This window comes from Xenopus tropicalis, chromosome 10 (genome assembly GCF_000004195.4).
Source record: "Xenopus tropicalis strain Nigerian chromosome 10, UCB_Xtro_10.0, whole genome shotgun sequence".
In the NCBI taxonomy this organism is placed as follows: Eukaryota; Metazoa; Chordata; class Amphibia; order Anura; family Pipidae; genus Xenopus; species Xenopus tropicalis.
In genome coordinates this window covers 4,597,075-4,610,750 of record NC_030686.2, presented here as the reverse complement: position 1 = coordinate 4,610,750, position 13,676 = coordinate 4,597,075, and the positions used below count along the sequence as shown (strand labels likewise).

Below are 13,676 nucleotides of genomic sequence, written 5' to 3'. Positions count from 1 at the left end.
ACCCCCAACATCACTGCCCAACCTCACTAATGCCCTTGTGGCTGAATGGGAGCAACTCCCAGCAACACTGTTCCACCATCTAGTGGGAACCTTCCCAGAAGGGTAGGGGCAGTTATAGCAGCAAGGGGAGGGGCAACTTCATATTGATGCCCTTGGTTTGGGAATGAGATGTTGGGGGGCAGGGGTACAGGAATATAATGAATATGAGGGGGCAGTCATGTGACCACTTATTCTAATGCTCCTCTATCTTTCAGCATAACACAGATGGTGTCAACTGTGAGCGTTGCATTGTGGGTTACTATAAATCCCCCGACCACCCCAGCGACTCCCCCCACACGTGCCTGCGTAAGTACAACCTACCTCTACTGCCCACAGTTGTCTTTACCCATAATCCACTGCCTTAAGGCATTTTGTTACAACCTGTAGCTGTTGTAGCATTTGGCCTCATTGAATCAAGCCCCTGGGGAACAAATGGATTGGGTGGGAGGGGAGTCCGTATGCAAATCAATTGTCCTTTCCAGCCAATGAGATAAGAGAAGGGCCGGGGCTGTAGGTTGCCATCTTTACTGGTGCTTGATGGTCATTCTTGCTGGTTCCCAGTCCCAAGCCCTGGGTACTTGACCTCCTTGCTGCCCCCACAGGCTGTAGCTGTGACTCTGAATTCATGGACGGTTCCTGCGAGGATCTGACGGGAAGGTGCTACTGCAAACCCAACTACACCGGGGAGACTTGTGAGTCCTGCGCCGAAGGCTACATGGACTTCCCACTCTGCTACCGTAAGGCTCCATCTTCCTTCCCAGAATCCCAAGGGCAACGTTACTTTATTCCTTACTCTCTGCAACATATTCAAGTGACTTCCTTAGGTTTAATTCCCCTTTAAATTCTTTAAAGGGCATATTTGCCTTAACAGTGTTACTTTATTACTTTTTGTTGCTCTGCGGCTGCTTTAAGTTTGCTTGGGGCCCGCTGACCCTCACAGCCGGGCCCTGACCAGCATGTCAGACTGGGAGATGAATGGGAGGGGGGGGGGTGTCTAATAAAATTATAATAACAATAAAGAGCGAGCCTCGTGATCAGTCTGCCGTGGGGTTGCCGGGGGCACTTCCCAGGCTGGAGAGAGAAGGGTCCAGCACACAAATGGTTTATTTAAAGGCCAAGTTCCCCTTTGCTGCTTTATCAATCTTATTCTGGGCATTAGGCTAAATCTGAGCAATGTGGGTTGATGGGAATTGGGCAGATTAGATAGAAGGGTTTGTAGAGTAACCAGCTAGTTAATCAGTAGTTACATAGGGTATTGGGTAAAAGGTGAGGTCTTTTATTAGCAGGAGACCTGTATGGATCTATAAATCAATTGTGGTGTTACCCAAGTGTGCAGTTCCTGCAATGTGACAGCAGGGGGCGACAAAGAACAAACAGGCAAGAAAGTGTCCTTAGTCTTCTGCTCTAATTCTGTGTTTCTGTCGTTTGTCTCTCAGCTGTTCCAGATACACCCAATGGCGGAGGCACCGGGGAACAGGTCCTAACGGTCGGAGAAATAATCAGTAAGTTTAATCCCCCCTCCCCATTATCTGTTCATTATCCCAATTAATATTTACCAGTAAAAGCCCTATCTTAAGGGAACTACATAAGGAGATCTCACCATCAGCATAGGAAGGGGTTCCTTACTGTAAGGGTAGTCAGGATATGGGATTCCCTACCAAGAGAGGGGGAATGAGTGATACATTGGGGTGGGGAGGAAAGGAGATCTCACCATCAGCATAGGAAGGGGTTCCTTACTGTAAGGGCAGTCAGGATATGGGATTCCCTACCAAGAGAGGGGGAATGAGTGATACATTGGGGTGGGGAGGAAAGGAGATCTCACCATCAGCATAGGAAGGGGTTCCTTACTGTAAGGGCAGTCAGGATATGGGATTCCCTACCAAGAGGGGGGGAATGAGTAATACATTGGGGGTGGGGAGGAAAGGAGATCTCACCATCAGCATAGGAAGGGGTTCCTTACTGTAAGGGCAGTCAGGATATGGGATTCCCTACCATGAGAGGGGGAATGAGTGATACATTGGGGGTGGGGAGGAAAGGAGATCTCACCATCAGCATAGGAAGGGGCTCCTTACTGTAAGGGCAGTCAGGTTATGGGGTTCCCTACCAAGAGAGGGGGAATGAGTGATTTATTGGGGGTGGGGAGGAAAGGGGATCTTAGCATCAGCATAGGAAATATTTGTCTCCCCTTGGATCAAATAGTAGAAAGCTTTGTAGGGTTGTAACTTATAGACATGAGCCTGGTACAGTTGGTACTATGTGGTTGCTATGTGGTTACTAGGTGGTTACTATGTAGAGGGAATTGTTGAAGCGGAAAGGAAAGTGATGTTACTTATAGTGTTACAAATGCAGCGACAGCGCCCTCTGCTGGAGATCAGTGTAATTGGTTGAGAGGTTTGTGGGGCTGTAACACTGGGGTGCAGGGAGTCGGAACTGACCGGGATTCTCTCTCAGACTGTGACTGCCACGTTGCCGGGACCGAGGGGAACGCTTGCCGTAAGGACCCTTTTGTCGGCGCCTGTGTCTGCAAACCCAACTACCGGGGGGATTCGTGCGAAACCTGCGCCCCCGGATTCTTCGGCCCCAGCTGCCTGGGTACGTTCATTCTGCATTTTCCCCATTGTTAGTGGCTTTAAAGTCCACGTTGGGTGACGCTGGCATTATGGGTAAGTGAATCCAGTGCCCGCCCTGCATTACCCAGCTCTGGTTCTGGGCACTTCCTGACTCTGGGCTGCTCTCTTCCCCATGGTCGGGCAATGGGTGGGGCTTGGTGGGTGGGTTCAGCCCTGCACTGATCTCTAGGGATCACCGACAGCAAACCAGATGTCAAGTTTTATTATTATTTAGTAAAGCTGCTGGTGGTTTTACTTTCCCTTGCTTGGGTGTTTGTATTAAGCTATTAAGCCCCTCCTCCCTGGGTGACCATGGGAAGGACAACAGCACAGAAGCCAGAGGTTCTGCACCAGGGTAAGTTCTGGGGGAGAATGGATTCACTGTTGCTGTGTGCCCATGGGAAAGAGGGCAGCCCAGGGGCAGAAATTACTGGTAAGTAACTGGGGGCATTCGCTTGCCCAGTGGGGGGGTTGCCGGCCCGGCTAATGCTGCCCTTTGCTGTCTCGCAGACTGTCAGTGCTCAGGACCGGGCGTGTTGGACGGAACCTGCGACAGAGAGAGCGGGCAGTGCCAGTGCCGCAGCGGATTTGAAGGGTTCCTTTGTGATCAATGTGCCCCGGGCTTTTTCAACTACCCCCTGTGCCAATGTGAGTTGCCCCTGGAAATAACACACCCCTACCCATCATGCCCTGGGGCCGGGTTGCCTTGACCCCCTCCCTAGTTATATAATAACCTATTTCATATATCCAGCTACGTCTGGGAGCAATTAGGAGTAATATAGAGAAACTGCAGGGCGCCCCCTGCTGCCTGGGGAGGGTATAACGGAAATTATATTATTTTAACCCTTCTCTCTCCTTCCTCAGTGTGCGGCTGCAGTCCCGTCGGCACTTTACCGCAAGGCTGTGACTCAACCGGACGCTGCCTGTGTAAGCCCGAGTACGACGGCCCGCGCTGTGAGCAGTGCATCATGGGATATCACTCCTACCCTCACTGCCAAGGTACTACCCTGTATGTTGGCTCAGATGCCCATGTAGGCGCCACATCTGGGCTAAATGGGGCCCATTCCAGTAATTAATAACAGCCAATAGGATGCTTGCTTTTACTTCAGCCACACAAAACTGACCAACTGAAACTTTTTGCTCCTGGAGAGGGGCCCCTACCCATAATGCCACATTGCCCAACGCCGTGTGTTCTATTCCTGCAGCTTGCTCCTGCGATCCTCGGGGTGCTGCGGACAATAACTGCACGCCTACGGGTCACTGCCAGTGTCACCCCAATTACGCGGGGCCCTCCTGCAGTCAGTGCGCCGCCGGCCACTATGGCTACCCCAGCTGTACACGTGAGTCTGCGCTATGCACACATTTTGGGGGGGGGGGGGTACGGCATGTTGCTTAGGAACCTGGGCTTCTACATACAAGTTCGTTTGCATGTTAAACTCCGCCTTTGGCGCTCAGCTTCTTTATTGTATTCAAGGGGAAGTAAACCTAGTTACTGGTTGCTAAGCTCCCACTGATCCTAGCAACCAGGCAGTGGTTTCAATGGCAGAAACTGTGGTTGAGTTTCCCTTTGATATAAGAAAGTGCCAATGCATGTAGATGGGGGCTATGACAGATGCTTGCTGCTGCTGCTGCATGGCATGCGTTGGTGCTGATGCTTGGTGGGCGTGGCTTTCGCAGTGATTGGCTATTTTCTGCATGCAGCTTGTCACTGCTCCGCCGAGGGGTCACTACGCAACACGTGCAACCCGCAGAGCGGGCAGTGCCTTTGTCGTCACTCCATTACCGGCTTGCGATGCGACTCCTGCGCCCCCGGAACGTACGGCTTCCCCGACTGCCAAGGTGAGATCCGCAGACGCGCAGCGGCGAGGAATGGTGGCGGGTTTGCTTCCTGGCTCTGATTAAAGGGCAAATAAACCTAAACTTTAGGTTTATTGGTTTCATTGCTAAATGCCCAATGAGCAGCAGTTGTCTCTCGCTTTATGGCGGTGGCTCTAGATCTATACACAGTATTGGGGAAATAGACACGGAAATGGATGAATTTACCCTTATGGCTAAAGTCTGTGTGACAGTACTGCTGCCTAGAGTTACCTGCGATGGATTCAGCCAGGAGAGTTTAGAAACCACCACTCCAGCTGGTAAGGAATGCTGGGATTTGTAGTTCTGGTGTAATAATAATCCTATGTTTTCTGCAGTTGGTCCTTGCAACCCGTCTGGATCGAAGTCTCTTAGTGTCAACTCCCTGGAGGTAAGCGCAGAATATTCTCCCTTTCCCTCTGCCTTGTTCTCCCCAAATAGTAATTAACCTTCCGCTAATAATAGGGAAACACAATGGCCACCGAGAAGGAATGTTCTGGGCACACAATAAGCTGTACCCCCATACTGTACTGTCTAAGGGAAACACTATGGCACCCCCTACCCATATGTATAAATACAAATATACAGAGAAGGAATGTTCTGGGCACACAAGCTGTACCCCCATACTGTACTGTCTAAGGGAAACACTATGGCACCTCCTACCCATATGTATAAATACAAATATACAGAGAGGGAATGTTCTGGGCACACAATAAGCTGTACCCCCATACTGTACTGTCTAAGGGAAACACTATGGCACCCCCTACCCATATGTATAAATACAAATATACAGAGAAGGAATGTTCTGGGCACACAATAAGCTGTACCCCCATACTGTACTGTCTAAGGGAAACACTATGGCACCCCCTACCCATATGTATAAATACAAATATACAGAGAAGGAATGTTCTGGGCACACAAGCTGTACCCCCATACTGTACTGTCTAAGGGAAACACTATGGCACCTCCTACCCATATGTATAAATACAAATATACAGAGAGGGAATGTTCTGGGCACACAATAAGCTGTACCCCCATACTGTACTGTCTAAGGGAAACACTATGGCACCCCCTACCCATATGTATAAATACAAATATACAGAGAAGGAATGTTCTGGGCACACAATAAGCTGTACCCCCATACTGTACTGTCTAAGGGAAACACTATGGCACCCCCTACCCATATGTATAAATACAAATATACAGAGAAGGAATGTTCTGGGCACACAAGCTGTACCCCCATACTGTACTGTCTAAGGGAAACACTATGGCACCTCCTACCCATATGTATAAATACAAATATACAGAGAGGGAATGTTCTGGGCACACAATAAGCTGTACCCCCATACTGTACTGTCTAAGGGAAACACTATGGCACCCCCTACCCATATGTATAAATACAAATATACAGAGAAGGAATGTTCTGGGCACACAATAAGCTGTACCCCCATACTGTACTGTCTAAGGGAAACACTATGGCACCCCTACCCATATGTATAAATACAAATATACAGAGAGGGAATGTTCTGGGCACACAATAAGCTGTACCCCCATACTGTACTGTCTAAGGGAAACACTATGGCACCCCCTACCCATATGTATAAATACAAATATACAGAGAAGGAATGTTCTGGGCACACAATAAGCTGTACCCCCATACTGTACTGTCTAAGGGACACACTATGGCACCCCCTACCCATATGTATAAATACAAATATACAGAGAAGGAATGTTCTGGGCACACAATAAGCTGTACCCCCATACTGTACTGTCTAAGGGAAACACTATGGCACCCCCTACCCATATGTATAAATACAAATATACAGAGAAGGAATGTTCTGGGCACACAATAAGCTGTACCCCCATACTGTACTGTCTAAGGGAAACACTATGGCACCCCCTACCCATATGTATAAATACAAATATACAGAGAGGGAATGTTCTGGGCACACAATAAGCTGTACCCCCATACTGTACTGTCTAAGGGAAACACTATGGCACCCCCTACCCATATGTATAATACAAATATACAGAGAAGGAATGTTCTGGGCACACAATAAGCTGTACCCCCATACTGTACTGTCTAAGGGAAACACTATGGCACCCCCTACCCATATGTATAAATACAAATATACAGAGAAGGAATGTTCTGGGCACACAATAAGCTGTACCCCCATACTGTACTGTCTAAGGGAAACACTATGGCACCCCCTACCCATATGTATAAATACAAATATACAGAGAAGGAATGTTCTGGGCACACAATAAGCTGTACCCCCATACTGTACTGTCTAAGGGAAACACTATGGCACCCCCTACCCATATGTATAAATACAAATATACAGAGAAGGAATGTTCTGGGCACACAATAAGCTGTACCCCCATACTGTACTGTCTAAGGGAAACACTATGGCACCCCCTACCCATATGTATAAATACAAATATACAGAGAAGGAATGTTCTGGGCACACAATAAGCTGTACCCCCATACTGTACTGTCTAAGGGAAACACTATGGCACCCCCTACCCATATGTATAAATACAAATATACAGAGGTGCAGGCTCTGTCTCACCTGTTGCCCTTTGCTCAGATGTCTCTTGTCACACTGGTCTTGTTAGGGACTCTGGGGGGGCAGATGAGGGATACGGGGGGATTAGAGGGAAATTAATAGCACAGCCAGTGCCCTGGGAAGGAAATTGATCCGTTGCTGACTTTGCACCAGGCTGGGAATGACGTGAGGGTGAAGACTCGGGGAGGGTGAAGACTCTGGGAGGGTGGGGTTGGGAAGCTCAGGGTGAATGAGAAGAAGCGGATGCTTTACCCCTGAGCCGCGGGAATGCCGAGCCCCCGCATCGGGTAACAAGGGAGGGGACCGAGGAGACTTGATTGAAGTCCCAGTGTGTTTGGCCTGTCTCGGAATGAGGTTCCCATTGGTCTCCCTGTGACCCATTAAAGGTGCTGGGGAGAGCCGTGGGTGCAGTGGGAGGGAGCCACTGATTGGCCAGCCCTGGTGGGAGAGAACTAGAATGCTCTCCTCATTTCTCCCTCTCTCGGGGGAAATATGTTGGGTCCCACCTGGATCTTACAGTCCCTTCTCTTGTTTTGCCTCGTGCCGCAGGGGTCCTGCGAGTGCCGGGATCATGTGGAGGGGCCGGCGTGTGATAAGTGCAAGCCTTTGTACTGGAATCTGGCCCCTGAAAACCCCCACGGATGCACAAGTAAGAAATGCCACCCTCTCTGCCCAGGGAAGGGCACACTAAGTCCTTGCCACCATGCTAATGCCAGTTTGCTCTCTGTGCCCCACAGGATGCCAGTGTGGATCTGACGGCACCATAAACGGAGTGGGAGAATGTCGGCAGGTAAGTCTCGTATCCTAAACCGTGAGAGACGTGGCCATTATAATGTCTGTTTGGGGGCCACGACTGGGCAGCACAGTGTTTGGGGGGTAGAAAATGGGTTGAGTTTGGAGACCAGGAAGGCATTGGGATTTGTGGAGATTGGTTGGTAGGGACATTATAGACAGGTAGGGGTAAATGTGTCAGACTGGGGGCTATAGAGGTTGGATAATGTTCAGGGAGGCTGGAGACACTGGGAACTGTTAGGGGACTGGGGGTTAAAGACTGGGAGGCATCAAGGCTGGTAGGCATCAAGGCTGGTTGGAGGGGCTGATAACTGTTGGGGTTTTGAAGGCAAAAAGTTTGAAGTTATAGAGCAGGGATCCTCAAACTATGGCCCACGGGCCGGATATGGCCCCCCAAGGTCATTTACCCGGCCCCTGCTGCATCCTCACCCCTGGCTACTACCTGTTGCCTCAGCTTGGTCCTCAGCCCAGGCACATAGGTAGTAGCCAGGGGTGAGGTGGGGTGCAGGGGGGGCTGTAGTTTGAGGACTAACTATAGTCTGGCCCCCCAACAGTCTGAGGGACCGTGAACTGGCCCCCTGTTTAAAAAGTTTGAGGACCCCTGGTATAGAGGTTGGAGACAGTTGGAGCCCCAGGGGTTGAGGAAGGGCTTGGGAAGTGTGGGTATCGGATGCAATTTTTGGAAGTTCAGGTGGAGACTGAGGAGGGTGGAGGTTGGCGATTTGGGAAAGTGGAGGACTGAGGCGTGAAAGGGGGGTTTTCGGTGCTTTTTTTGGAAGATTTGACCAGGCAGAGCCAATAAAGGTTTCCCAAATGCCAATATTGCTGAAGCCAGGCAGCTTATTGTACTGGAAATGGCAGCTTCTGAGCCCAGAATGTCTCTCCCTGTGCTGAGCATTATGGGAATCTGATTCGTTTTGCACTAAAATGAAAGCATTTTAGAGATAATTTAACACTGTTGGAAAGGAGACGGCTCCAGAGAGTCTCATAACCAATCAGGGTGCAGAAAACTGGGATAATGTGCCGCAGGGAAAGCGAGGGGTTAACCGGAGTGAAACATCTGAGATACTGAACGGATCTTAATTTATAGCCAGAGAAGTGCTGGGCGTGCAGAGGGGGGAGATTTCCCTTTCATGACCCCCCTACTCACTTTGCTGGCAAGGGAAAGTAAAGATTCATTTCAGCCGTTTCCCCGTTTCACTCGGTGCCGGAGCCTCGTGGTAACAGAATTCTGGATCGCTCAGTGGCACATTCAGGTCACGCTTCATTTGAGCCGAGTGGCAAACGGATCCTGGTATTTTATTTATTTGCACTACTGGGAAGCCATATACGTGTTGGGAAGCCTATCTAGCTGTGCAGGCTTCCTTCCCAGGTCTAAGGTGGACTTGGATGGGACTTAGAAATGCTTCTTGGGTAGAAGTGTCGGCCATGATCAGCTCTCAGCCTATGTTGGTTTGTTCGGCAGGCAACCGGCCAGTGCTTCTGTAAGCCCAACATCTGCAGCCGTACGTGCAGCACCTGTAAGGACGGCTACTACAACCTGCAGCCCAGCAGCTACTTCGGGTGCCAAGGTAAGTCTAGGGGCCCTAGGGGAACCGCCTACAAAATCCTGGGATCCCACTAACTTCCTTCTAGGTCCATGTCAAGCCAATCGGAGCATTGCATGTTCTCCTATAAAGCCACAGACCTCGTTTGGTCAGATTTTGGTTGCATTAATATCTTCCATGTCAACCTGCAGCTCTTGCTAAACTAAAACTCTTATCTTCTTGGTGTTGCGAGTTGTAGTTTAGTAACAGAGCTGTTGACGACTTGTGTTTTCCCATAAAGGTGGCCATACGCTGGCAGATCGCCAAGTGAGCGGATCTTCTCCCGATATCCCCACCTACGGGTGGCCCTGGGGCCAAACGATCGAATTATAATGACGGGTTTAGGTAAAATCGGTCCGGGGGCCGCATAAACGAGCCGATGCGGTCCCCGATCCGACTAGATTTTCTAACCTGCCCGATCAAGATCTGGCTGATTTCAGGCCAGATATCGGTCAGGCAGGCCCGTCGTTAGTGCCCCTACACAGGCCGATTAGCTGCCGAATCGGTCTAAGGGACCCATATCGGCAGCTACTATCGGCCCGTGTATGGGGACCTTAAGTCCATCTCACACAGATCATTCCCTGGGCTGAAACTCCTCCTTTCCGGCCATTGGCTTCGGATTACACTGTCCCTCTCGTAGTAATTGGACACTTGGCATGTGATGATAAATTCCCTTCTAATTGCATTGATGGAAACTTCCCTTGATGTCCCATTAAGAGAGCAAGTGGTTGCCCTGTTGTGTTCCGCGTGCCTTCCTTAATCCGCCTATAAATAGGCTTGGCGCTGCCTGCCCTTGGCTCGTTCGGCCTAATGAGATGTGTGGCTCTTGGCACCGCTCACTCACCAGGTGCTTTCTGCCCTACAGGATGCCAGTGCGACATCGGAGGCTCCATTGGGCTGGCATGCCACGAGAAGACTGGAGGTTGCCAGTGCCGGGAGAACGTGCAAGGATCCCAGTGTAACCAGTGAGTGGGGAGGGATATTGTATTGGCGCTACATTAGGGTCCCCCTGAGTTAGACCCTTCCACCCCCCGAGTCTACGTTTCTTTATATTGAAAACACCAGCTGCTCATTGGTTGGTCTGTAGCTCATTCACTGATGTTCTTGACTGTGGTTTTATCCCTTCCCCGCGACTACCAAAGGCCGACACCTGGTCACTACTTTCCCGACCTTCATCACCTGAGGTACGAGGTAGAGGACGGTGTGACGGAGGATGGGAGGCCCGTTCGCTTTGGCTACAACCCTCTGGAGTTTGAGAATTTTAGCTGGCGGGGATACGCTCAGATGTCGCCCTTTCAGGTACAGAACAGTAGGGTCGGAAAGTCTCGAATCAGTAGGTTGGAAAGTCACAAAATATTGGGTTTTCTGGTTGGCTCCACTTTAACGAAGCCCACTTAGAAACATCTAGAATGTTGGTTCTGAAATTGTGCCGTTCCAGGATCTCAAATCAGTGGGTTGGAAAGTCACTAAATATTCAGGTTTCTTGTTGGCTCCACTTTAACGAAACCCACTTTAATCTAGAATGTTGGTTCTGAAATTGTGCCGTTCCAGGATCTCAAATCAGAGGGTTGGAAAGTCAAAATATTGGGTTTTCTTGTTGGCTCCACTTTCATGAAACCCACTTAGAAACATCTAGAACGTTGGTTCTGAAATTGTGCCGTTCCAGGATCTCTAATCTGGAGCCCTGTGACAAATGGGGACCCCAAGAGACTCTAAGGTGGAATACATGGGGAAGGAATTGTGGGACGTTGGGCACGTCTGGACCAATTATGGGTGGAGTTTTGTTATAATAAGGCAAGGTCAAGGCAGAGCAGGGACATGGCCCAAGGTATTCCATTCTACTTCTTGGCAGGGCCCCTCACCTAGGCAACTGGTGGGCTGTAAACTGGGTCCTCTTGGGGTGGAAGAACCTTCGAAGCAATGTAGAAGATAATAAAGATAATGTGATTATGTTCCTTGCCCTTTGCAGCCTAAGGTGGTACTGACCATCAACGTCACATCTCCCGACCTCTTCCGAGTGGTTTTCCGATTTGTGAACAGAGGGGCGGACAGTGTGCACGGCAAGGTCTCCTTCATCGAAGAGAGGAAGTTTAATGCTTGTGCCAACTGTAAGTACCCGTGTTTCAGCCCTGTTGGTATGTTCCAACAAGCAGATCTGATCCTCAGCAAGCTACAGAATGTCTCATTAGTCGTCGGCCGGAGGTGGAAGCCTAAACAAACAGCTCTAAGTCGCTGCCCTTGCAGAGTTGGACATGGTACATTCCAGTGGGCAGCACTGATCCTCTGCAAGCTGTGGAATGTCCCATTAGTTCTGTAAGGGGGGTGGAATCCTAAACAGGCAGAATCAGATCTGATGAGGCTTTTCCCTTGATAGAATGAATTACTTCTAGAGTGTAACTAAAAGCCCCATAGGTTTTATTGTGAACGGTCTCCTGTTTCCGGAGGTCACCGCTGCACCAACTTCTCAAGGTCAGGTGAACCCTGTAACCCTATAGGGAGGGAGAATTGTGCCTTAATAGTATGTGCCATCAATCTATTATAAAATGTTTATAATTACATATAAATATGGGTCCAAGTTGGGCAACCGAGATTCACACTATTGGTCTCCTCAAGTTTGAGGCTCTGATAATGGGACCTCTGACTCCATTTTATCCCTCTTACACAGGCTCTGAACAGACCAAGCGCATTGTCTTCCCGCCAAGCACCGAGCCCGCCTTTGTCACAGTCCCGCAGAGCAGTTTTGGGGAACCGTTTGTCCTGAACCCCAATGTCTGGTCTGTAGTCATCGAGGTGGAGAATGTTCTGCTGGTGAGTTTCCTACGTCTTTGCAGATATGTTGTAACGAGACCACTCTCGGTTCTTCCCTCAACCCCCAAATTCTTTCTGTTTTAGGACTACCTGGTCCTGTTGCCCAGTGCATATTACGAGGCTCCAATTCTTCAGGTGAAGGTCACCGAGGCTTGTACCTACTCTCCCACCCCGGAGCAGAACTCCAAGAAGTAAGGAACCTACCACCACTTGGCTTTGGCACCGCAATACAATTAATAATCTCACTAATCGGCTCTTGCTCTTTTCCCAGTTGCCTCCTCTACAAGTATCTGCCCCTGGATGGATTTTCAGCTTCTGGCGGAAGTGATGGCATATGCCGATTGGATAACAGCCTGCCTAGACCATGCCAATTGGAGCACATCACACCACGCCACCCACCAATGGCGATGTGCTATGGAAATGATGTAAGCGTTGGACTGCAAGCTTTTTGGACCAGTCACACGTTCTATATTTTCGACTATTTAGATCAGTTTGAGATGTGGTTTATTTTCTTTTCTGAAGGTCGATGTCCAGTTCCGCATGGCTGTGCCCCACCCTGGGCGCTACGTGGTTCTAGTGGAATACGCCAATGAGGAGGAGGTGCAAAACACAATCATTACGGTGAACTCTCCTCCACATCGCCCCCAGCAGGGGACTTTCGCCTTCTACCCCTGCAAATACAGGTCAGTGCCAAATTCAGGTTGGGGCAGGTACAGGTCTGTGCAAATTCAGGTTGGGGCAGGTACGGGTCTGTGCAAATGCAGGTTGGGGCAGGTACGGGTCTGTGCAAATTCAGGTTGGGGCAGGTACGGGTCTGTGCAAATTCAGGTTGGGGCAGGTACGGGTCTGTGCAAATTCAGGTTGGGGCAGGTACAGGTCTGTGCAAATTCAGGTTGGGGCAGGTACAGGTCTGTGCCAAATTCAGGTTGGGGCAGGTACAGGTCTGTGCAAATTCAGGTTGGGGCAGGTACAGGTCTGTGCCAAATTCAGGTTGGGGCAGGTACAGGTCTGTGCAAATTCAGGTTGGGGCAGGTACGGGTCTGTGCAAATTCAGGTTGGGGCAGGTACGGGTCTGTGCAAATTCAGGTTGGGGCAGGTACGGGTCTGTGCCAAATTCAGGTTGGGGCAGGTACAGGTCTGTGCAAATTCAGGTTGGGGCAGGTACGGGTCTGTGCAAATTCAGGTTGGGGCAGGTACGGGTCTGTGCAAATTCAGGTTGGGGCAGGTACAGGTCTGTGCCAAATTCAGGTTGGGGCAGGTACAGGTCTGTGCAAATTCAGGTTGGGGCAGGTACAGGTCTGTGCAAATTCAGGTTGGGGCAGGTACAGGTCTGTGCAAATTCAGGTTGGGGCAGGTACAGGTCTGTGCAAATTCAGGTTGGGGCAAATACAGGTCTGTGCAAACCCAGGTTGGGGCAG

At 50.0% G+C, this 13,676-nt stretch overlaps 1 protein-coding gene across 3 annotated transcripts in view; it reads left to right on the top strand.

Annotated features, from left to right (window-relative positions):
- lama5 (laminin subunit alpha 5) overlaps positions 1-13,676 on the top strand; it is an 83,880-nt gene that overhangs the window by 43,685 nt on the left and 26,519 nt on the right. The window contains exons 9-27 of one of the 3 annotated variants that reach the window (XM_012952647.3): positions 255-345; positions 642-776; positions 1,476-1,541; positions 2,491-2,631; positions 3,159-3,296; positions 3,513-3,647; positions 3,854-3,988; positions 4,350-4,487; positions 4,841-4,893; positions 7,622-7,721; positions 7,810-7,862; positions 9,330-9,435; positions 10,316-10,415; positions 10,593-10,749; positions 11,420-11,558; positions 12,116-12,258; positions 12,343-12,449; positions 12,530-12,683; positions 12,781-12,941. In XM_012952647.3, coding sequence (XP_012808101.2) covers positions 255-345; positions 642-776; positions 1,476-1,541; positions 2,491-2,631; positions 3,159-3,296; positions 3,513-3,647; positions 3,854-3,988; positions 4,350-4,487; positions 4,841-4,893; positions 7,622-7,721; positions 7,810-7,862; positions 9,330-9,435; positions 10,316-10,415; positions 10,593-10,749; positions 11,420-11,558; positions 12,116-12,258; positions 12,343-12,449; positions 12,530-12,683; positions 12,781-12,941 — 2,252 coding nt within the window. The remainder of the gene's footprint in view (positions 1-254; positions 346-641; positions 777-1,475; positions 1,542-2,490; positions 2,632-3,158; positions 3,297-3,512; positions 3,648-3,853; positions 3,989-4,349; positions 4,488-4,840; positions 4,894-7,621; positions 7,722-7,809; positions 7,863-9,329; positions 9,436-10,315; positions 10,416-10,592; positions 10,750-11,419; positions 11,559-12,115; positions 12,259-12,342; positions 12,450-12,529; positions 12,684-12,780; positions 12,942-13,676) is intronic. The other 2 variants (XM_012952648.3, XM_018097871.2) reach the window with 2 other exon arrangements.